The sequence below is a fragment of the Mobula hypostoma genome, chromosome 5, assembly GCF_963921235.1.
Source record: "Mobula hypostoma chromosome 5, sMobHyp1.1, whole genome shotgun sequence".
Classification (NCBI taxonomy): Eukaryota; Metazoa; Chordata; class Chondrichthyes; order Myliobatiformes; family Myliobatidae; genus Mobula; species Mobula hypostoma.
In genome coordinates, this window is record NC_086101.1 from 135975713 (window position 1) to 135999835 (window position 24123).

General features: G+C 43.9%; 1 protein-coding gene across 1 annotated transcript; it reads right to left on the reverse strand.

The window, feature by feature from the left end:
• Nucleotides 1-4924: 4924 nt before the first annotated feature.
• On the reverse strand, nt 4925-21785 carry gng10 (guanine nucleotide binding protein (G protein), gamma 10). Its single transcript, XM_063048981.1, has 3 exons — nt 21532-21785; nt 7501-7641; nt 4925-5905 (listed from the first exon to the last, which is right to left on the reverse strand). Exons 1-2 carry the CDS (start codon nt 21610-21612, stop codon nt 7516-7518), a joined length of 207 nt encoding a protein of 68 aa, XP_062905051.1. The 5' UTR covers nt 21613-21785; the 3' UTR covers nt 4925-5905; nt 7501-7515.
• Between the last annotated feature and the right edge of the window lie 2338 nt (nt 21786-24123).

A 24123-nucleotide genomic window follows, 5' to 3' on the forward strand; every position in this document is an offset into this window, starting at 1 on the left:
ATGTTAGTAGGGAAGTGGTGTTAGGTAAATTGAAGGGATTAAAGGCAGATAAATCCCCAGGGCCAGATGGTCTGCATCCCAGAGTGCTTAAGGAAGTAGCCGAAGAAATAGTGGATGCATTAGTGATAATTTTTCAAGACTCTTTAGATTCTGGACTAGTTCCAGAGGATTGGAGGGTGGCTAATGTAACCCCACTTTTTAAAAAAGGAGGGAGAGAGAAACCGGGGAATTATAGACCAGTTAGCCTGACATCGGTGGTGGGGAAAATGCTAGAGTCAGTTATCAAAGATGTGATAATAGCACATTTGGAAAGCGGTGAAATCATCGGACAAAGTCAGCATGGATTTGTGAAAGGAAAATCATGTCTGACGAATCTCATAGAATTTTTTTGAGGATGTAACTAGTAGAGTGGATAGGGGAGAACCAGTGGATGTGGTATATTTGGATTTTCAAAAGGCTTTTGACAAGGTCCCACACAGGAGATTAGTGTGCAAACTTAAAGCACACGGTATTGAGGGTATGGTATTGATGTGGATAGAGAACTGGTTGGCAGAGTTGGTTGGCAAAGGGTGGGAATAAACGGGACCTTTTCAGAATGGCGGGCAGTAACTAGTGGGGTACCGCAAGGCTCAGTGCTGGGACCCCAGTTGTTTACAATATATATTAATGACTTGGATGAGGGAATTAAATGCAGCATCTTCAAGTTTGCGGATGACATGAAGCTGGGCGGCAGTGTTAGCTGTGAGGAGGATGCTAAGAGGATGCAGGGTGACTTGGATAGGTTAGGTGAGTGGGCAATTTCATGGCAGATGCAATTTAATGTGGATAAATGTGAGGTTATCCACTTTGGAGGCAAGAACAGGAAAACAGATTATTATCCGAATGGTAGCCGATTAGGAAACGGGGAGGTGCAACAAGACCTGGGTGTCATTGTACACCAGTCATTGAAAGTGGGCATGCAGGTACAGCAGGCAGTGAAAAAGGCGAATGGTATGCTGGCATTCATAGCGAGAGGATTCGAGTACAGGAGCAGGGAGGTATTACAGCAGTTGTACAAGGCCTTGGTGAGACCACACCTGGAGTATTATGTGCAGTTTTGGTCCCCTAATCTGAGGAAAGACATCCTTGCCATAGAGGGAGTACAAAGAAGGTTCACCAGATTGATTCCTGGGATGGCAGGACTTTCATATGATGAAAGACTGGATCGACTCGGCTTATACTCGTTGGAATTTAGAACATTGAGGGGGGATCTTATTGAAACATATAAAATCCTAAAGGGATTGGACAGGCTAGATGCAGGAAGATTGTTCCCGATGTTAGGAAAGTCCAGAACGAGGGGTCACAGTTTGAGGATAAAGGGGAAGCCTTTTAGGACCGAGATTAGGAAAAACTTCTTCACACAGAGTGGTGAATCTGTGGAATTCTCTGCCACAGGAAACAGTTGAGGCTGGTTCATTGGCTATATTTAAGAGGGAGTTAGATATGGCCCTTGTGGCTAAAGGGATCACGGGGTATGGGGGGAAGGCTGATACAGGATTCTGAGTTGGATGATCAGCCATGATCATACTGAATGGCGGCGCAGGCTCAAAGGGCCAAATGGCCTACTCCTGCACCTATTTTCTATATTTCTATGCAGAGGCTTAGAGGGTGGTAGGTAAGGACAAGAGGAACTCTATCACTGTTAAAGCAGCAAGATGGGGTGAGCACAGATGTATGGGAAATGGTGGAGATGTGTTGAGACAGCATAAATAGTGGAGGGAGGGAACCCCCATTCTTTGAAGGAGGACATCTCTGATAATCTGGAATGAAAAGCTGTATCCTGGGAACATATGTGGCAGAGGCAAAGGAACTGAGAAAGGGGAATAGCTTGCCTTTTCTTTTCTTTTTCAGGAGATGGAATGGGGATCGATAGGTTTATAAAACATGTTGGTTAACAGTTTGTCTCCAGAGATGGAGACAGAGAGATCAAGAAAGGGGAGAGAGGTGTCAGAGATGGATCAAGTGAATTTAAGGTCAAGGTGGAAATTTGAGGCAAATTTGATGAAATTGAACTCAGCATGGGTGCATGAAGCAGCACCAATGCAGCCGTCAGTGTAGCAGAGGGAGAGCTGGGGAGTATTACCGGGGAAGGCTCAGAACATGGACTGTTCTGTGCCGCCAGTGAAGAGGCAGGCATAGCTGGGGTCCATAGCTACCCCTCAAGTTTGGAAAAGTGGAAGGAGCTGAAAGAAAAATTGTTGAGAGAAATTTACCTCATTCTACCTTGGAGTATATTTTCCTCAACTTGACTAATATTATTATGTCTATTTTGTTTATTGTGTCATGTAAGTTACAAACAATTTCTGTTAATTTAATTTCATGCAACTACTGTCTGTAATGTACTGTGCTGCAAAAGAAAAGAATTCTCATTGCATTTACAGCTGAGTTATGTATGCCTCTAACAATAAACTTGAAACTTGATCCCAACACAGAAGCACAAAGTGGAGGTTGAAGTTCCGTTGCATGGTTACAAATTGAGAAATAAAACGTTCACATTTTGCAGCTGTGACACACCACACCCACTCTCTCAGATGGTATCTAAGAGAATAATGATTCACCAAGATCTCCAAGAGATATTATCTAGTAAATTCCACATCCCTATTTTGGGACCTTTGTGTGCAAAATGATTGCCTTGTTTCCTATATTTACCTGTCTAGTATTTGCATATTTTCTAAGCCAAGCAATAGCATCGGTGGTGCAATTTAGTCAATGAATTCCACAGTTTAATTGGTACCACTTTCAAACCGAGCTATCCTGGAAAACACAACAGTATTGACTGGTGAAGAAACAATCAAACAGCACCCAAGGACACAGTGGTAGGTCAAATAAAACTGAGGAAGCAGTCTGAATCCATACAATGAACATGCTAATGGCTGTTCATAAAGACAAGATTCTGCAGATGCTGGAAATCATGAGCAACACACATGGATCTCTGCAAGGGTATATGGCAGGGGTCCCCAACCTTTTTTGCACCGCAGACCGACCGACCGGGGTGGGGGGGGGGTGTCGATTTGTGGTTTATAGTTTGTAGCTTAAGTGGGGTTAAACTCACCTCAACATGTCTTTTACAGTTAGGGTTGCCAACTTTCTCACACCCAAATAAGGGACAAAAGTAGCAGTCAAATCCCAGGACACTTTACCCCTGTAAAGACTACCATGATCATGACGCCTTGCGCGGGCACCTGTGTGCGCATGCGCGCACATGCGGATTTTTCCCCCCACAAATCGGTTTTGCCTTCATCTTCCCCACTACACTGTACATAGATTATTTCTACTTTATATAGGCTGTGTATTTATCATATCCTTCCTGCTTTTACTATATGTTAGCGATATTTATTTTCGGTTTTATGTGTTATTTGGTAGGTTATTTTTTGGGTATGGAAACACTGAAAAACTTTTCCCATATAAATTAATGGTAATTGCTTCTTCGCTTCACGCCATTTCGGCACGAAAGGTTTCATAGGAACGCTCTACTTTAGCGGGGGAAATACAGGACAAGGGCGGTCCCGTATGGGACAAACCAATTTAGCCCAATATACAGGATGTCCCAGCAAATACGGGACAGTTGGCAACCCTATGTTCAAGTTCAACAGTGCTTGACAGGGAATGAGGAAAGGTGCAGCTGACTCATATCGTTTCCTCGTTGGGGACCGCTGGTATATGGCATTAGTCATTAACACATACAAACTGCTGGAGGAACTCAGCACACCAGGCAGCATCCATGGAGAGGAATAAACAGCCAAGGCTTCAAGCAGAGACCCTTTATCAGGACTCCAGCATATACCCCTTCTGAGATCCATCTGGTAGACCCAGAATCTCCGCTCATTAATCATGATGCGTCGTTTTAAAAGTAAAGCATCTGCTGTAAGTGCAAGTTTATTTCTTAAAATAAAAGATTTAAGTGAATTACCAATAGTTTCTGAAGATAATTTAGTTTTATCAAAGTGAGGTCCATTGTAATACAACAGGAGAACAAGGATGGGTTATTTGAAGTTCCTCTTGTCCTTTCCTAGCACCTCATCAACTTCTGCATCCAACACATTATCCTTCACAACTTCCACCATTTCCAAAGGGATCCTACCACTAAACATATACCTCCCCTCTCACTCCACTTTCTGCACTCCCTGTGATCCCTGTCCATTTGCCCCTCCCCACTAATCTCCCTCCAGGCACTTATCCTGCAAGCAGAAGTGCTACACCTGCTGATACACCTCCTCCCTCACCTCCATTCATGGCCCCAGACAGTCCTTCCAAGTGAGGCAACACTTGACCTGTGAATCTACTGGGGAGATCTATTATGTCCGGTGCTGCCGATATGGCCTCCCCTACATTGGTGAGACATGTTGTAAATTGGTGGACCACTTCACTGAGCACCTCTGCACCATCCACCACAAGCGGGACTTCCTGGTGGGCAAACATTTTTATTTCAATTCCCATTATGCCAAGACGAGGCCATGCTCAAGGTGCAGGAGCAACACCTTACATTCCATCTGGGTAGCCTCCAACCTGGTGGCATGAATATCGACTTCTCCTTTCATTAAACTAACCACCAACCCTCCCCCCATTCCCTACCCTGACCTTTTACCTCTTCTCACCTGCGCCGACACACCTTCCTCCCTTATTCCTATGGTCCATTCTTCCCTCCTATCAGATTTCTTCTTCTCCGGCCCTTGACCTTTCCCACCCACCTAGCTTCACCTATCACCTTCCAGATATCCTGCACATTCACACTACCATTACTTTTTATTATTTTGATTTTAAATTCCCAGTAGCTGTGGTGGAGTTTGAACTTATATCTCTGGATACCCATCCAGTAAGCTTATTATGCTATCACACACACAGAAGCATCCATGTACAGGAAGATGCAACAGAACTTTAGATAGCATTCAAAACAGATTTCAGAACTTTATAGCCAAACTTTACTTTTCTGCCATTTAATCTATACAAACAGGATAGACATTTTCAAAATGTACATTTTAATATATTTAATTAAACCATCCAGGTGTGCTATACAATATTTAATCTTACAAGCAATCAGAAGAAATAGTGGCAGTTACTTTTTCAGCATTCGCTTACTATTTTTGAGGACGATTTGAGTATTTTGCATGATTTTTTAAATGTAAAATTACACTTTTCTTACTTTTGGTGAAACATAAAATAAATACTATGAAGCTGAGCTTGTGAACTACTACTTTCGTTCCATTACAGTAAAATGAAGCAGGGGAAAATATACAAATGTAATCATCAACAGTGCTTCACTGTCAAAAGAACAGGGAGCCATTCAAGGATAGCGCCACCTTTCCTTACAGAAACAAACTTTTTAAAAGGTGACCATTGCAGATATATACAAAAATATTGTAAAGTTAACACTGGATCTTGAAAATTACTTTATCAATAAAAATTCAGTATGGAAACTCAAAATAAGCACTGGCTGAAACTTCCATTGTGTTAACATCTTCCCCCTCGCCAAAACACTAGGCACTGGAAACATAATTTTAACTCTGTGTAATAGAAATAACCTTGAAAATGTTAAATGCATGCATTTTCTTTGTTTTGTTTCAGGTTACAACAAACTCCCAAGAAATTACAAGAGCATATTGCTCCAGGAACATTGGAAAGATACTGCTAATTAACAGGGAAGTATTTTTAAGTACTTCTGTCCTCTGGTCATAACCCAGTTACAATATTCATCACAAACCTGTTGTCCAAAGGAAGCATACAGTCAAGCTGGGAGAAACTATCATAAAGAAATTAATAAATACAAATTTGTTTTGGCTAAAAAGAAAAGTGACAGTGTCAGAAAAATGTTCTTCATATCAAGGCAGCGTTAATTGTCGTCAAGTTTCTCTCAAATTTGGCCAACATCCTGCAAAACAAAACAGATCATGAAAACTAAATGGCAAATCCCAGGGAGATAAATAAATAATTGATTACTGGCAAATTTTAGGTAAAATGTGGGTTGCAAGCACAAAAAAGTTCTTGCACTATATTTCAAAAATTGTAGGAGTTTTAAATAACATACCCTATTGGAAAACTTCAGTAAAAGTAAGTGATCTATAAATTTTGCTTTGTACACCACGTTTTATAAAAATATAATGGACTGAGCTGTGCTATACCTGGTCATTGACTGCCTTTAACGTCTGCAGACATGGAGGCTTCCCACAAGGAGCAGCAACTCCAGAATTGGCCACATTCGCCCTCTATGGAAGCTCCACTACTTTAGTCAACTTAAAAAGAAAACGCCCCAGTAGTGTGATGCTATTACAGCTCGGGCATTCTGGAGTTCAGAGTTTAATTCAAAGCCATTCTATAAGGAGTCTGTGGAATGCATGGGCTTTCCCAGGTGCTCCAGTTTCCTCCCACAGTCCAAAGACATACTGGGAAGGTTAATTGCCATTGTAAATGGTTGCGTGATTAGGTTAGGGTTAATTGGGTTTGTTGGGATTTGCTGGCACGGCATGGCTCAAAGGGCCAACTCTGCGCTATATTGCTAAACAAAAATAACGGTGAAGCATTCTTGCACATGGGAAACAAACCAAAATAAGGCCATTCAAACAAGCTAATTTATGCATATATTTTTGACCTGAGACACTGTAAATAATGGTGAATGTTGCATGCTGCTCTGGAAGAAATAACCAATAGAAACAGTAACTTGGAGAGGAGTCAAACAGATATTTTATGTCCACCTTTGGGTCTGAAATCAATCACTCAAAGGTCCTGCATTCACATGCATAGACTAAAGTGAAGATGGAGATAGACAACTGGACTATATTTAATTTAGCACAGCTCACTAAGGGAGTCTACTACAAAGCACATTGGTCCACGTTACAAAGACAACTAAGTAATGACAAAGTTATCCATGACTTTGGGAAATTTCATTGGAAAGACAATGTACCCTTTATATTCCATTTTGTTACAACACCCCAGTCCCCATTTCCTTATAGGCTGTAGATGAATAGAAAAGAGAAACTCAAATAATTTCTAGCTCTGGTTTTAACCTCATTTTCCAATTTGTTGGAAGGATATGGCTGTGATATTCATCTGATTTAAGCTTTCAATATTACTAAAGATATCAATGTTGTGGAGAGATTGTTAAGGTGCAGGAAATGGGTTTCATTTCCAGCAGATGACTGAGCAAGTAGAGATTACAGTGGTGAATCAGCTCTGCATGGTGGGATTTTTATTCAAAGCTACAACTGAAGGAAGACGTTTGTGAGCAATAACCACTTGAATGAGGTGAGGTGCCATATTATTTGCATGTGCAAGAGTGCCAAAGTTTCTCGCCTGACGGGAATTTCTCTTTTTCTTCCTGAGTTGGGAAAAGTGGCCCACAGTCAATTTTCCCAAACACAACAGAAATGAGAAATCCCCAATCAAAGAAAATCCTTTGGCAGCCATTCCCATTTGATAGTTCAAGTGACAAATACAATTTCACATAAACAGTTAACTTCAAAAGGCTACCTGGTACGGCTGGTATTAGAGAAGGGAGCAGGACCTAGGTTCTCTGAAGGGGTTGCTTCCTGCAGGTAATCCCACCAACAACGCATCTTTGCAGGCATTTTGGATGCAATACTGCTGGAGTTCAGTGGCAGCCTGTGAAACCTAGATTTGAATACAAAGACTTTCTCATCAGAAGATGCGCTTGACAGACAAGCGATACAAATTTCTCCAACCAAAAAACGTTGGGGTGGAAAAGGTATCAACAAATTTCTGATCCCTCAAACAAAAACAGAAAACGTTGGAAACACTCAGGAAGTCGGGCAGCATCTGTGGAGAGGGAAACCAAGTTGCAGTTTTGAGACCATTGACAGTGAAATCTCAGTATGAAAACATTGAACATTCCCAACTTCATTTGCTTTACCAGTGTAAATCATAATTCCAACTGCAGAAGTGCTAATACTGGGAAGTCTTTCCATAAACCACACCAATTTTCTCCGATTCCCTTAAACGTCACCCTCTTTGACCAAATTTTTGTTCAGCTTTCTGCTATTTCTTTTCAGGACCCAGTGGCAAAATTCCTTTGATATTAGTAACGATACCTCAGAAAGTTACACCACATTAAAGGCACTGTATAAATACGGGATATCATCTATTTTTTGTCATTGAACTAGGAAAGGAAAAAAGGGAGAAGAAAGAGGGTGGAAGGAGAATACACCAGGACAAAATCAATCTAGAATGCAAATTGTAAAATGGTAAAGTTGATTTATTACTGTCAAACATACTAAAATTCAGTGAAAAAACTTGCCTTGCAAACCATTTTGAACCATCTGTACAACCTGGCACCTTCGCCACGTGAACTGAAGTCTCGAAGGGGCAGGAAGGTTGCAGCGTGGCGCGTACGCGCCGAAACAAGGCGGTGGGGCCCGGGCCCGAGGACGGGAAATGAGCCAATGTTTGGCCATTGCTGGAGTGGACGTGGAGGTGATTTGATGCAGCAGAACTCAGACAAGGTAGCGGGGCCCAGGCCCAATTCCAAGAGTGAGGAATGAGCCGAGGTTTGCCAATTTAGGCACCGGCCAGAATGAAAAGGTCAGGGTGTCAGGGCCAGAGGCAAAGCGCGGGCCGGTGTTCAGTTCACTGCTCTGTGAGGTTCTCATCTCTGTGCTGAACTGAGGCTGTGGCCTGCAACTAATGGCCTCCTGGACCGGCGGCAGTGACGACTGGCGTTGCAGCTATGGGCTCACTTTAGTGAAGTTCAGTTCTGAGTGTTATTTGTTCACATGATCTGTTCCTTCCCCACCCCCACCCACCCAACAACTGGGTGTTTTGACAAGTCTTTTTTTTTAAATGGGCTCTATTGGGTTTCTTTGTTTTGTGGCTGCCTATAAGGAGATGAACCTGAAGGTTGCATATAGTATACATCCTTTGATGATAATAAATGTACTTTGGACTTAATTCATTAGAACAGTACATTGAGATAGTACAAGCGAAAACAATAAGAGGGCAGAATAAAAGTCTCATAATCACAAAGAAGGAGCAGTGTAGGTAAACAATAAGGTGCCAGGTCATTTCGAGGTAGACTGTGAGGTCTTATCACACCAGGGAACTGTTCAATGGTCTTATAATAGCAAGACAGAAGTTGTCCTTGGGCCTGGTGGTAGGTGCTTTCAGGCTTCTGTATTTTATGCCCAGCAGCGTGGGGGGAGGAGAGGGAATGTCTGCGATGGGTGGAGTCTTTAGGCTGCTTGTACCAAGACAACAGGAAGTGTAGACAGACTCTATGGAGGGGAGACTGGTTTCTCTGATGTGCCGAGCTGTGCCAAAACTTCCTTGCAGTGCTCAAGCAAAGCTGTTGACATACCACGCCATTAGGCATACAATAGGATTCTGGTTCACGTTGGCATTATTATTTTTAAAAAACCAATACAAATTCATATCCCAAGATTTTAGTTTTCAACCTTTCCCACACGGCAGGCGAAATAAAATACTGCATTTCAAAGTTTTAAAAAAAGTCTTCTGTTGGTAAAATAAAAGCATGCAAGCAAGAGGAATCCACTTGTGGCCCAAGAATAAATTTCAGAACAAAACAGGATTCACTGAAAATACTGAGTCAGAATCTCCTTCTGAGTTAGTAAGTAATGTGCCAATCTCTTCCTGTGGTACTGTTTACACTACCAGCAGTCTACGATCACTTACATTTTGTGAAGAAATTTTTAAGTAAAGGTCATTCTTTGACAATTGGCCCATTGTAGAACATCCAAACAGTCCCACTTACTTTCCAACTGTATTTTTTTGTGCAGGCAGTGTAAATTGACATTGTCAGTTTCTGATCAACTCTGCTTTCCCTTACAGGAATTCTCAGAAACCAGAGCTGGCATAATTCACTGAAACTATTAGATCTCTTCATTCAGAAGCTCAATATTGCAAATCCCAGTCATCTCCAGCAACTCACTTCCCAAAACTAAACTTCAGCAAGTAGTTGTGGCAGTCTTGTTCTTGGCAGTGACATTTCTGGGTTCTTGCTTCCCCCAGAGAGTCAGCTATGGCTCAACAGGAAGCCTCCTAATTCTGCATCACCAACGCCTGTGTTCAGGTCCTCCCACGACACTCCAGTGCCAAAACGTAGGCTGATACCTCACCACGGGTCTGCTGAACTAGTGGGCGCTTAGCAAAACCCCTCTCGGCTCAATGCAAAAGCTCCCACAATTCTATCTGGAAGTAAGCCAGTCCTTCCCAACACCACGGTCAAACACAGATGAGGTAGGCACTAGGACACTGCAGATTGTGCAATTTTACAATGCAATGCACAAATTGACTGCTAGTTTTCTACAATGCAACAGGGACCACACGGAGCATCAGAGTAGCCAGCAATCACCGACCGGGGTTCAATTCCTGCCACTGATTGTAAAGAGTTTGCACATTTCCCTGTGACGGCCGGGGTGCTCCAATTTCCCCTCTCATTCCAAAGACATGCAGGTAGGATCACTGAGTTGTGGACGGGCTACGTTGGTGCTGGAAATGCAGTGACACTTGCCCAGCACAATCTTCACTGATTTGATTCAATGCAAATAACAAATTTTGATGTACTTGACAAATAAAGCTAACCTTTGCTGCTTAATCACTTGAACACTTGTTTACAACAGGCAATGAGGACAGAAAGTCGCAAACTCAAACCCAAGCATTAGGAATTCATCATTGAGGTCTATGAGAATAATTCAATGGAGGAAGGCGATTTCAGCTCTCAGAATTCCCACTACGATCACTATTTCTTCCTGCGAGATGCTCCGTATAACCTCCTTCATCGAGCCAGCATCAGCCCCGAGGGCTGGTGTGAAATGCCTAACTAACTGGTCCCATGACACATGTTGAAGTGTTATACTACTTTGAAGGAACTACACTAGATGTTCATAATGAAATCCCCTAAATGCTGCTCATTAAGGCCAACTGAGCGACAGAGAGTATGCAACTTATGAATTACCCAGAGACCTGGGCTAACCGAGAGACAACAGCACGGTCACCCAGAGACCGGGGCTAACCGAGACACAACAGCACGGGTTACCCAGAGACCGGGGCTAACCGAGAGACAACAGCACGGGTTACCCAGAGACCGGGGCTAACCGAGAGACAACAGCACGGGTTACCCAGAGACCGGGGCTAACCGAGAGACAACAGCACGGGTTACCCAGAGACCGGGGCTAACCGAGAGACAACAGCACGGGTTACCCAGAGACCGGGGCTAACCGAGAGACAACAGCACGGGTTACCCAGAGACGGGGGCTAACCGAGAGACAATAGCACGGGTTACCCAGAGACCGGGGCTAACCGAGAGACAACAGCACGGGTTACCCAGAGACCGGGGCTAACCGAGAGACAACAGCACGGGTTACCCAGAGACCGGGGCTAACCGAGAGACAACAGCACGGGTTACCCAGAGACCGGGGCTAACCGAGAGACAACTGCACGGGTTACCCAGAGACCGGGGCTAACCGAGAGACAATAGCACGAGTTACCCAGAGACCGGGGCTAACCCAGAGGCAACAACAGTACAAGTTACCCAGACACCTGGGCTAACCGAGAGACAACAGCACGAGTTACCCAGAGACCTGGGCTAACCGAGAGACAACAGCATGAGTTACCCAGAGACCGGGGCTAACCGAGAGACAACAGCACGGGTTACCCAGAGACCGGGGCTAACCGAGAGACAACAGCACGGGTTACCCAGAGACCGGGGCTAACCCAGAGGCAACAGCACGAGTTACCCAGAGACCTGGGCTAACCGAGAGACAACAGCATGAGTTACCCAGAGACCGGGGCTAACCGAGAGACAACAGCACGGGTTACCCAGAGACCGGGGCTAACCGAGAGACAACAGCACGGGTTACCCAGAGACCTGGGCTAACCGAGAGGCACACTAAAATCCCACCAGATGCAAATTTAAACTCATGAAACTGCTGCTTTGATGTGGAAACCCACCTGGTTCTTTCAGAGAAAGAAATCCAGTCTTGTCTGTATGTAACTTCAAACCAACTTCTTCCCTCTCCATTAAGAACTGACACTTAATGCTGTCCTCTCAGAGACTCTCAGTAAAGACTGTGAAATAGCCCATGTATCTGAATATCTGACTTGTGAAGTTGTGTAGGGGAGCTCTTTCAACTCTTTCAAGGCAATAATTGTAATGTGTATTTTTTCAGCCTTATAAAGAGTACAGTATCACACCAGTACTAAAGATGTATAGTACTCAGGTTATAAGGCTTAGTTCATGCTGAAATGTAGTGTGGTATGATTCCGACAGTCTGGAATTTATATGATAGAGGAACCTTTTCCTTGCAATCTATTGTTTTTAAGATGCATTATCTCTTCACAAAACATTCAGCTGTCAGCCATGACTCAGCTGATATTCCAACCTCTTACTTTCAGACTGGTTCAGAGATCTTATACCCCACTCCAAAGACTGACATTAAAACACAGTTAAGCCCCCTAGCACTGCACCAAGGAATCACCACACCTACAGGGTTTTGAACTAGAGTTGCAGAAGGATGGGAAGCAAAGTGGCAGAACACACTGTGGCAAGGTTCAGGAGAAAATGTTAAGACCTCAGAAGTCGTCAGGAATCACAAGGTTGAGCGTGGTGTGACTAATGTCCAGAGCTGCGTATATTTCAATACAAAAGAGCTGTAGGAAGTGTATCTGAGCTTTGGGCATGGATGGACACATGGAATTATGGTATTGTAGCCATTAGTGAGACTTGGTTGCAGGAGGGGCAGCTCAGTATTCAACAGAGCAGGAGGGATTAAAGGGGATGGGTGGCACTACCAGTCAGGGAAAATGTCACAACAGTACTCAGTCAGGACAGCCCGGAGAGCTCAGCTAGTGAAGCGTTATGAATGAGAAAAGTATGACTACATTAATGGGGCTATGCTACAGACCACCCAACAGTCCAAGCCATTTACAGGAACAAATTCACAGAGAGATCACAGACCCCATTGCAATGAACATAAAGTTGTTATAGTAGGTGATTTTAACTTTCCACATATTGACTGTGAATCCCATACTGTAAAAAGGAATATACAGGATAGAGTTTGTCAAATGTATTCAGGAAAATTTCCTTAACCAGTACAGGTCTACAATCCCTTATCCGAAATCCTTGGGGCCAGTTGCATTTCAGGATTCAGAATTTTTTGGATTTCAGACCCCCCTCCCCCAAAACAAAAAAAAACACGTATGCTCAAGTCCCACACCTGTCTCAGTGTGGTGGACTTTAGGACCCGGCGGCACACCAAACATATGCACATCCTCCCGTATACTTTAAATCATCTCTAGATTACTTATAATACCTAATACAAAGTAAATGCTATGTAAATAATTGTTATACTGTATTGTTTAGGGAATAATGACAGGAAGAAATTTTATTTCCAACAAAAACATTCAATAAAACATAAAAATATACAGCTTCAAACAAACCAAATCAAACACATGGTAAATGACTTAATGTACAAAACTTCAGTAACTTGTCCTTCTGTTTATTTAAATCATACATACAGTGGTAGTTCTGACACTATTTTCTTCAGTAACACGCTGCACAGACACACTACCATTAAGCTTCTGCAATAACTCCACTTTCTGCATTATTGATAATGATAGATGCTTCCTTCTCTTTTTGTCATTGTACCCATAGGGGTATCTGCAGCTCTTTTTGACATTTTCACAGTGAAATTAAACACAAAGTCAACAGTGAACACAAAATATCAGCAAACAGCAAATGCATGTGTAACCAGTACGAGCGCTGAGCCACAACTGACGTCTGGCGGCCTCTGTTAGTGCTGCCACGTCACACCTGAGTGACGTCAGCTGTTGGTGAGAAAAACTTCGGTTTTCAGAACTTTTTGGATTTCAGAATTTCGGATAAAGGAATGTGCACCTGTACATAGAAGTCCCAATGAGAGTGTGCGATATTTGATCTACAATTAGGGAACAAGACAGGGCAGGTGACAGAAGTTTGTGTAGGGGAACGCTTTGAAACCAATGGCATTGTGACTAGATGCAAAGTAAATATGCAAAATGATAAGTCTGGTCTGCAAGCTGAGATTCTAAATTGGAGAAAGGCCAACTTTGATGGTATCAGAAAGGATCTGGCAAGTGTGGACTGGGACGGACTGTTTCCTGGCAAAGGAGTATTGGTAAGTGGGAGGCCTTCAGAAATTTTGAGAGTACGTAGCTTGTATGTGCCTGTCAGAATAAAAGGTAAAGACAATGTGTTTAGGGAACCCTAGTTTTCAAGACATATTGAGGATCCAGTTAAGAAAAAAAAAAGGTGCAAAGGCAGGTAGGACAAATGATGTACTTATGGAGTATAAGAAAATGCAAGAGAACACTTAAGAAAGAAATCAGGAGGAATAAAAGAAGACTCGGTGAAGGGGAATCCTAAGGGATTCTACATATTTGTTAAGAGCAAAAGGATTGCAAGGAGCAAAATCGGTCCTCTGGAAGATCAGAATGGTAATCCAAGCGTGGAGCCAAAACAGATGGGGGAGATCTTCAATGATTTTTTTCTTGCATCTGTATTTACTCAGGAGCCTGACACAGAGTCTACAGAAGTGAGACAAAGCAGCATCAACTTCATGGACCTTGTACAGATTACAGAGGAAGAGGTTGTTTACCATCTTGATGTAAATTAAGGTGGATAAATCCCCAGGACCTGACAAGGTGTTCCCTCAGACCCTCCAGGAGGGAAGTGCAGAAATTACCGGGGCCCTAGCAGAGATATTTAAATCATACTTAGTGACAGGTGAGGTATCGGAGAACTGGAGGAGAGCCAAATTCTTCTGCTGTTTAAGAAAGGCTCTAAAGATAAACCAGGAAGTTATAGGCCTGTGAGCCTGAAAGTTATTGGAAGTTGTTTTAAGGGATCCGATATGAGTATTTGGAAAGACATGGACCGATTGAGGATAGTCAGCATGGCTTTGAGAGTGGTAGGTTATGTCTAACTTCAAGGAAGTTAACAGGAAAATTGATGAAGGCAATCCAGTGGATGTTGTCTACACGGATTTTAGCAAGGCATTTGACAAGGTCCCACATGGGAAGTTGGTTAAAAAGGTTCAGTCGTTCGACATTCAAAATGAGGTAGGAAATTGAAATAGACATTGGCTTTATGGGAGAAGTCAGAGGGTGGTAATAGATGGTTTCCTCTCTGACGAGAAGCCTGTGACCAGTGGTGTGCCACAGGGATCAGTGCTGGGTCCTTTGTCGCTTTACATCTATATCAATGATCTGCATGATAACGTGGTTAACTAATCAGGAAATTTGCAAATGACACCACGATTGGGGGTGTAGTGGACAGCAAGGAAGACTATCATGGCTTACAGCAGGATCTGGGACAGTTGGGAAAATGGGCTGAAAAATGGCAGATGGAACTTAATACAGACAAGATGTTGCACTTTGGCAGGACTAACCAGGGTAGGTCTTACACAATGAACGGTAGGGCACTGAGGAGTGCTGTAAAACAAAGGGATTTGGGAATACAAGTGCATAATTCATTCAAAGTGGCGTCACAGGTAAGTAGGGCTGTAAAGGTAAGTGTTGGTATTTTGGCCTTCATAAATCATAGTATTGAGTACAGGAGATGGGATGTAATGTTGATGATGTTTAAGACATTAGTGAGGCCTAATTTGGAGTATTGTGCGTAGTTTTGGTCACCTACTTACAGGAAAGATGCAAGTAAGGGGTACACAGAAAATTTACAAGAATGTTGCTGGGACTGAAAGGCCAGAGCTACAAGGAAAGATTAAATAGGTTAGGAACATATTCTGTATTCCTTGGAACATAGAAGATTGAGGGGAGATTTGATAGAGGTATACACAATTATGAGGGGTATAGATAAGGTAAATGCAAGCAGACTTTTTCCACTGAGACTGGGTGGGACTATAACCAGAAGTCATGGGTTAAGGGTGAAAGGTTGGTTGGGACTACAATTAGAAGTTAGGGGTTAAGGGTGAAAGGTAAAAAGTTTAAGGGAAACTTCTTCACTCAGAGGGTCACGAGAGTGTGGAACGGGCTGCTAGTGCAAGTGGTGCATGCGAGCTCGATCTCAAAGTTTAAGAGAATTTTCGATTGGTACATAAACAGAAGGGGCATGGAGGGCTACGGGGCCAATGCAGGTCAATGGGAGTAAGCAGCTTAAATGGTCCAGCACACACTAGATGGCCCTGTTTCTGTGCTGTACTTTTCAAGACTTTATGATACACCAGAGATGATAACCATTGAGACATTAAACCAGATTTCCCAACTGAGCAAAGATCCCTGCTTGCTTTTTCAAAGAGCAGGGCAGATTTCCATAATGTCTCGTCAAAGTTTATCACCAATCAACATGACAAACACACTACCCGCTGTAGGAGTGCAATCTTCCCTTCCTTACAGCAATAACCACACTTCAAAAATACTTAATTGACTGGGAAGCATATAGAGAGCACCTGAAGTTGCAAAAGCTACTACAAAAGTTCAAGATTCTCTCATCTCAGCCAGCTGTACAACTAGGGTTTCTGGCTCCAGTTACAATAAGGGAACTAATTTTGCTGTTGTCCATCCACAAGGCTTTGAAAGTCCCAGGTCAAGTTTGCCTTACATAGAACAGAACAGCATAGGAACAGGTCCATCAGTCGACTATGTCTGTGTTGAACACAATATCTAATTAAACTAAAACCCTTCAGCCTGTACGTTATGCATATCCCTCCATTCCCCACATGTCCATGTGCCTGTCTTAAAGCCTTGTAAATCCCGCTATTCTAGCAGCTTCCAGTACTAACCGTGAAAGTACATTCCAGGCACCTTTACCACATCTCCTTTAAACTTTCCTTCTTATAAGCCACTTTTGCTACTCTTGGCTTAACTAAGTTAAAGCTTACAAATTGTTAGCAACTCTCTACATTTTTGAAGAGAGATCAATGCTGTCAAGAGGGCTCAGAGGGTTTAACTGAACGAAACCTGGTTCAGTCATGCTTAGCACTTGGAGAAATTGAGAATGTTTTGCTCAGAACAGAGAAAGTGAGGGAAAATCTGAAAAAAAGTGTTCAAAAGTGTAAATATGGAGAAAGTATCCCTTGAAGGAGGATTGGCAAGTTGGAGTAATATGAATTATTGCCAAGATTTTTCCTGAACTGACCTGGAATGAGCTGTCTGCAAGAACAATGGAAAGTAATTCCAGAATAACTTTTCAAATAGAAGCTGAAAAATGAAAGGGTAAGGATTGGGGGGGGGGGGGGTGGAAGAGAAGAACAGTGAACAGGACTAATTGGACAACTCTTGCAAAATTTCCAGCACCAACACAAAGGCCCAAAATAGCTATCTTGTGCTCGGTATGGATTTAAACCCCTGATATAAAAGGAAAGGTACGTTGCATCCGGAGTTTCTTCATTTAGCGGAAGATTTCCCTCCACACCTCTCTGACATAGTGGGGAACCCCATACGAGGCAAGTTACAGCAGTGCTTTGCCATTGCCTTCTGCCGGGTGAGTTTCCAAAGAGATCACCAGCTTGTAACCCAGCATGGATGGAAAGCATGCAGGGGAGCCGGCTGGATTCGAACTCGGGACCTTTCATCCCGAAGTCCGACGCTGATGCCACTACGCCACTAGCCAGGTCAACCCCTGATATACACATTAAAATTCCACCAATCTAAAATAGAAATAAAAACACCAAAATGACAAAGTATTTGCATTTTGCCAGAAAATATTTCTATTTCCTATGAAATGGCTGATTAGGAAACGCAATTTTTTTCGTTAACCCAGTCCCAGTGTTTTGTTATGCAAAAATGTCACATGCACAATGCTAGTGCACAGATGCACAGGAAGCCTCGTTCTCCATATGCCTAGTTTTCAGGTCAGCTTCTATTTCAAGAGTCCTCCAGTTAGTAAGCCAAAAGTGGGTATAGTATCTCTAAGAGACATGACAAGTCAACCTTATAATTTTGGAAATAATTCTCTTCTTCTAAGCTTGCTGGCCTACTGAGAGCTTCCCTCATCACAAATTGGGTGATATTTTAATCAGCAGCTAAAAATTTCACCAACATTCCCACAGGATGGCATATTAGAAAATTAATGTCTAATATTAGAGTGACAGGGTCCTCTATGTAATTGGTTGGTTGGCAGGTCCTTTCTGGGGCAGCTGGCTGGGGAGATGAAGCTATCTCGGGCAGGAGTGAAGATGCTGAGCGTGGATAACCAGGCTGCAATTCTGGCCGAGAGTGGTCTGTGCACATATTTTCACTTCCACCATTCATAAACTACTTAGTACCTGGATTTGTAGCGTCTTTTGCTGTTTGGATTTACAGGATAAACAAACACAACGAGATTACGTACCAGGAAAAAAAGGTTATCCAACCCAAAGCAGAACAAGGGAGAGACCAAATACACATTCATCAAGATCGTGTCAAGTAACACGGCTTGGGCTGAGGCTCTGGGCATTCTACTTCTTGTTCTACATTCCAAACTGGCAATTTAATACTTAATACAGACATTCCACGTCCCGCTTTCTATTCTGCATGATTTTATTACAGGTCTTTAGTTATGTAAAAACTAAATCCTACCTCTGCTCTTTAAGATGCTGGCAACACAAAAATAGGCTTCAAGAAATGCTGTAATTTCTCGGCAGGCAGTGTCTAGAAGCTGCCAGAGCCTCTATTTCAAGCAATTTTTGCTTTTGTTTCAGATTATCAGCGGCTGCAGTATTTTTCTAGAGCAGGGGTTCCCAACTTGGAGTCCACAGACCCCTTGCTTAATGGTATTGGTCCATGGCATCAAAATAGGTTAGGAACCCCTGCTCTGGAGCACCACACAAATCAAGAATTTCCCTTGCTGGATTGCAGTCTCAACATATGCCCGCTAATACGAGCTGTTTCTGTCACAAGTTAAGTGCTGACTCCAATGCAAAAGTTTGTACATATGAACCAAGAAGCTGGAAGTGGGGTGGGGGGGGGCAGGCAAATGAGAGCATGGGGTGTTTAGGAGTGGCAGGACAGACAGATACATGTATGCATATATTTAGATTGTGCTCCTTATCAAGGACCACCTGTGAAATGATTTGAACCTGCACACTCCAAGCTGGAAACTGTTGAACGTGACCAAGTAAACCAAACTGAAAGGGTTGGTCTTCAGTTGTGAAGGGGGGGGGGGCGGAGGAACCAAGGGAATATTAGGTTAGGATTAAATCAGGGCTGTTGGAAGTTGCTGGGCGGTACTACTAGAAGGGCTGAAGGGACCTATTCCATGATATGTCTCTACATAAATAAATCTCATAGAAAGACACAGTATGGAAATAGGTGATCCTTCAGCCCATCAAATTTGCCCTGACCATGAACCAACCATTCACACTCGAGTTATACAATGGTGCAATACAGATATGGTCCCTTCAGCCCACCACATTCATGCCAACCCTTTCCCCCCACCCCCATCTACAACAACCCTGCATTAGTCCCAATTTTTATTCTTTACACATACTTAGAAATTCCAACCAGATTCTGTACACTACAGGCAACTTACAACAGGTAATTAATCTACCGACCCACACATCTTTGGGATGTGGGCAGAAACGTGTGCAATCATGGAAAGAACATGCAAACTCTACACAGACAGTAATTGAGATTGGGTCTGAACCTGTGTCTCTAGCAGTTCTAACTGTGCTTTTGACAATAAACTCAAATTGACTTTAAATGGACCTGGGTTTTAATTTTCCACCCACACAGTCCTGTAGTAAGCATCTGCTATCTCATCACTTGGGACAAAAATTCTCTATGTAAACCACTGTCCCAACTGGCAGAGCCATTTGCACATCTGGCTCCCTCAAGCTGGTGTCTCCATTTTTTTCCGACCCATTCTCCAACAGCTCAATTTTCCATTATAAGCCTTTATTTGAATCTTTTTTAAAGTTTCCAGACGAAGGTTAAACCCCAAGACTTCCTTACGCAGTTCCTGTATCATTTACAATTAACCAGAACTGCTCATCACTCTAAAACAGGACTGGGCAACAACCATCACGCTGTATGAAGTGCTCCGTGAATCACAGAACGTCCTACGTTGTGAAAGGAGCAATACAAATGCAAGTTTCTCTTTTTACTACATCCTTACTTAATGAAGTTACAAACTTTTGGAAGAAAGCGTGCACTTGTATAAACCCCGGGATGTTCCGAATTCAGCTCGGATCAGCCCGGCTAATCTTACCGATATTATACTGGTATCCTATCCAGCTATAGCTTCCAAACGCAGAGACTGCGAACCAGTTGACTCTATCTGCACCGCGGGTTGCGTTGGCGATGCTAACTTTCTACGACTTCGGAACATCTGAATCTACATACTCTGACTCAATTTAATAAGGGCAGTACATCGCAGTAACTCCGCCGTGGACAGTCCCAAAACGGGCTGCGAAAGGAAGAGGGCTGGGTATGGTGCTAGCAACCCCATCTCGTGTAAAAAAAAACCCACCACTACAGAAATGCCAACAGAAGTTCCAGAGACCTCATCACCGGGAGACGAAGGATCTTCGCCTAGCGGACAGAGGACTGGCGAGCTGCTGTCCACGGCCTATGCCCCGAGAGGGGTAAAGGGCGATCCTACATCGGCACAATGCGAATCCGTTAATTCCGGCGCCCAACCCATAACAGTCCCCCCTTCCAGACAAGTGCGTTGGGACTTATTTGCACGGAGCAGCCGGGCCGATGGGTGGCGGATACGGGGCCGGTGGGTGGCGGGTACGGAGCCGCCGGGCCGAGGGGTGGCGGGGAGGGGGTGTTCGGAGCCGCCGGGCCGAGGGGTGGCGGGGAGGGGGGGGTTCGGAGCCGCCGGGCCGAGGGGTGGCGGGGAGGGGGGGTTCGGAGCCGCTGGGCCGGTGAGGGGGACGGTTTCGGAGCCGCAGGGCCGGTGGGGGGAGGTCTCGGAGCCGCTGGGCCGGTGAGGGGGAGGTCTCGGAGCCGCCGGGCCGAGGCGTGGCGGGGAGGGGGTCTCGGAGCCGCCGGGCCGGGGGGTGGCGGGGAGGGGGTCTCGGAGCCGCCGGGCCGGGGGGTGGCGGGGAGGGTGGTTTCGGAGCCGCCGGGCCGGTGGGAGGGGGAGGTCTCGGAGCCGCCGGGCCGCTGGGTGGCGGAGAGGGGGTCTCGGAGCCGCCGGGCCGGGGGGTGGCGGGGAGGGTGGTTTCGGAGCCGCCGGGCCGGGGGGTGGCGGAGAGGGGGTCTCGGAGCCGCCGGGCCGGGGGGTGGCGGAGAGGGGGTCTCGGAGCCGCCGGGCCGGGGGGTGGCGGAGAGGGGGTCTCGGAGCCGCAGGGCCGGGGGGTGGCGGGGTGGGGGTTTCGGAGCCGCAGGGCCGGGGGGTGGCGGGGTGGGGGTTTCGGAGCCGGTGGTAGGGGGGAGGTCTCGGAGCCGCAGGGCCGGTGGTGGGGGGCAGGTCTCGCAGCCGCCGGGCTGGGGGGTTCGGAGCCGGGGGGTGGCGGGGGATCTCAGGGTGCGCCAATCCCGGGAATTGAAGCCCAACAACGGGAGCCACTTATCCATTGTGTCCACGCGCCCCATTCAACTCACTTTAATCCTCTCGATTCCCGCCTCAAACTTCAGCTGCTCCACCGTCCGCTGCAAGCTCGACAGGTTCGAGTTTGAAGTCATGCTTACTTTCCCCTCTCCCTATTAGCTACTAAGAAATACACTTTACTGCCTCTTCCTCTCAAATGTCACTGTCTTGATTCTTGATCAGCAACTGAGGAAAAACTCCACCCAGGGCAGGCTCCCGCTATCGGAACTGATGTCACAGGGCAAGGACTTCCAGAGAAAATGCAATGTTCCACGCTGCTAGTGAACGGAAGATGGGGCAGCGCTGAGCTACTTCAACACGAGCGCTCACTCTGTCTCCTGCTGGCGGATTGCAAAGTTTGCAGCAGTGAAAGCTTGGGGAAGAGATGTTAATTATTTAACAATAATACTGTACCAGAGTTCACTCGGGACTTGGTGGTACCAATTTTTTTCCCCCAATTAATGGATGTTATTAAAAATAATTGAAATTGGTTTATTATAGTGACACGTGTCAAGATAAAGTGCAAAGCTATGCCATGCAACAGATTATTCCATACATCAGGATAGTAAAAAAAAATGCAGAATGCTGTATAGGGCTTCAGTTCCAGGGAGTGCAGTGCAGCCAGATAAATAAAGTGCAAGGGCATTATAAGGTAGATCGGGAGATGAATGTATGTGGAATGGAGGGACATGGATCACCACGGTGTCGCATTTGGAACAGACATTGTGGGCCGAAAGACCTTTTTTTAAAAAACTAAACTACAAAAGTTTATTCACTCACAAAATTCACACAGCGATCAGGGACTAGATACAATTTCAAATTAAAATACCCCCTGTGGGGGGCACTGTTCTCGGAACTACCCCCCCCCCGTACCCATGGTGGACGCATGCATGCTTCCTTTCTAAGGAGACTCAAGTGAAAACGTAACCTTTTTTTTAATATAATTTTTATTAAATTTTCAAAAAGAATACATGAAAAGATAAAATCTACCCCCCCCCATATATATAGTCCTACCTAAAAGAAAGAAAGAGAAAAAAAAAGAGCCGCCTGGGTATTGGAAGGTTTCCACACGCTCCATGGGATTCAAAATAAATTTGGTATAATTATTCGTTACTTTCCCCAAGTAACCAAATTCTTTGTCGGAGCACTTAAATATGCCATCCTATCTTTTGTAAATAAGGGCGCCAAATATTCAAGAATGTTACATAATTATCTCTTAAATTATAAGTAATTTTTTCAAGTGGAATAGAACTAGCCATTTCATTATTCCAACGATCCATACTTAAATACGAATCAGATTTCCAAGTAACTGCTATAGTTTTCTTAGCTACTGCCAATGCAATTTTTATAAATTCTTTCTGATATTTATTCAATTTAAGTTTAGGTTTTATCCCTTCAATATCACCTAATAGAAATAATACAGGGTTATGTGGAAGTTGAATTCCAGTAATTTGTTCCAATAAGACTCTTAAATTTATCCAAAAGGGTTGAATTTTAAAACAAGACCAAGTAGAATGTAAAAAAGTACCAATTTCTTGATTACACCGAAAACATTTATCAGATAGATTTGAATTTAATCTATTTATTTTTTGTGGTGTAATATATAATTGGTGTAAAAAATTATATTGTACTAGTCTAAGTCGAACATTTATTGTATTTGTCATACTGTCCAGACAAAGTCTTGACCAATTTATTTCATCAATATTAATATTCAGATCTGTTTCCCATTTTTGCTTTGACTTATGGGTTCCTTGTTTAATTGTCTGTTCTTGAATCAAATTATACATACAAGAAATACATTTTTTAATTTTCCCTTTTTGAATTAAAATTTCAATTTCATTAGCTTTTGGCAAAAGCATTGTTTGACCCAGCTTACCTATTAAGTAAGCCCTTAACTGAAAGTAACAAAAGAAAGTATTATTAGATATTTTATATTTATCCTTTAATTGTTCAAATGACATCAATATACCTCGCTCAAAACAATCTCCTATAAATTTAATCCCTTTTTGGTACCAATTATATAAAAGTTGATTGTCCATTGTAAAAGGAATAAGTCTGTTTTGAAACAAAGGTCTCCTTGCTAATAGAGATTTCTGTGTTTCCTTATCAACATTTATCTTATTCCATAGATCAATCAAGTGTGTTAATATAGGAGATTCTTTCTTTTCCCGTATGTAAACGTAACCTCTGAAGAGAGGTAGGCAGTTGGCTGGGGCTGAGCCCTCAACTGCCTGCCGCCTGCACCTGTGAACGGTCATCTTGGCCAGGCCCAGGAGCAACCCCACTAGTAGATTGCCGAGCGACCCTCCCTCCTCCATTCTGGGTGACCATACATCAGGAGTACGCGGCTGAGGTGCAGCCAGAACTTGAGGGGATCTGTTCCTGCACTGCTCTTTTCTGTGTGTGTGTGTGTGTGTGTGTGTGTGTGTGTGTGTGTGTGTGTTTTTAAGAGAGTTCATCTGTAGCATATGAGAGGTCTGTTCAACAGCCTTATCACAGTGGAATAGAAGCTGTCCTTGAGCCTGTGATGCTTGCTCTCGAGCTTTTAATTTCTTCTGCCTGATGGGAGGGAGAAAAGGGAACAACTCAAAGTGACCTTCATTTCA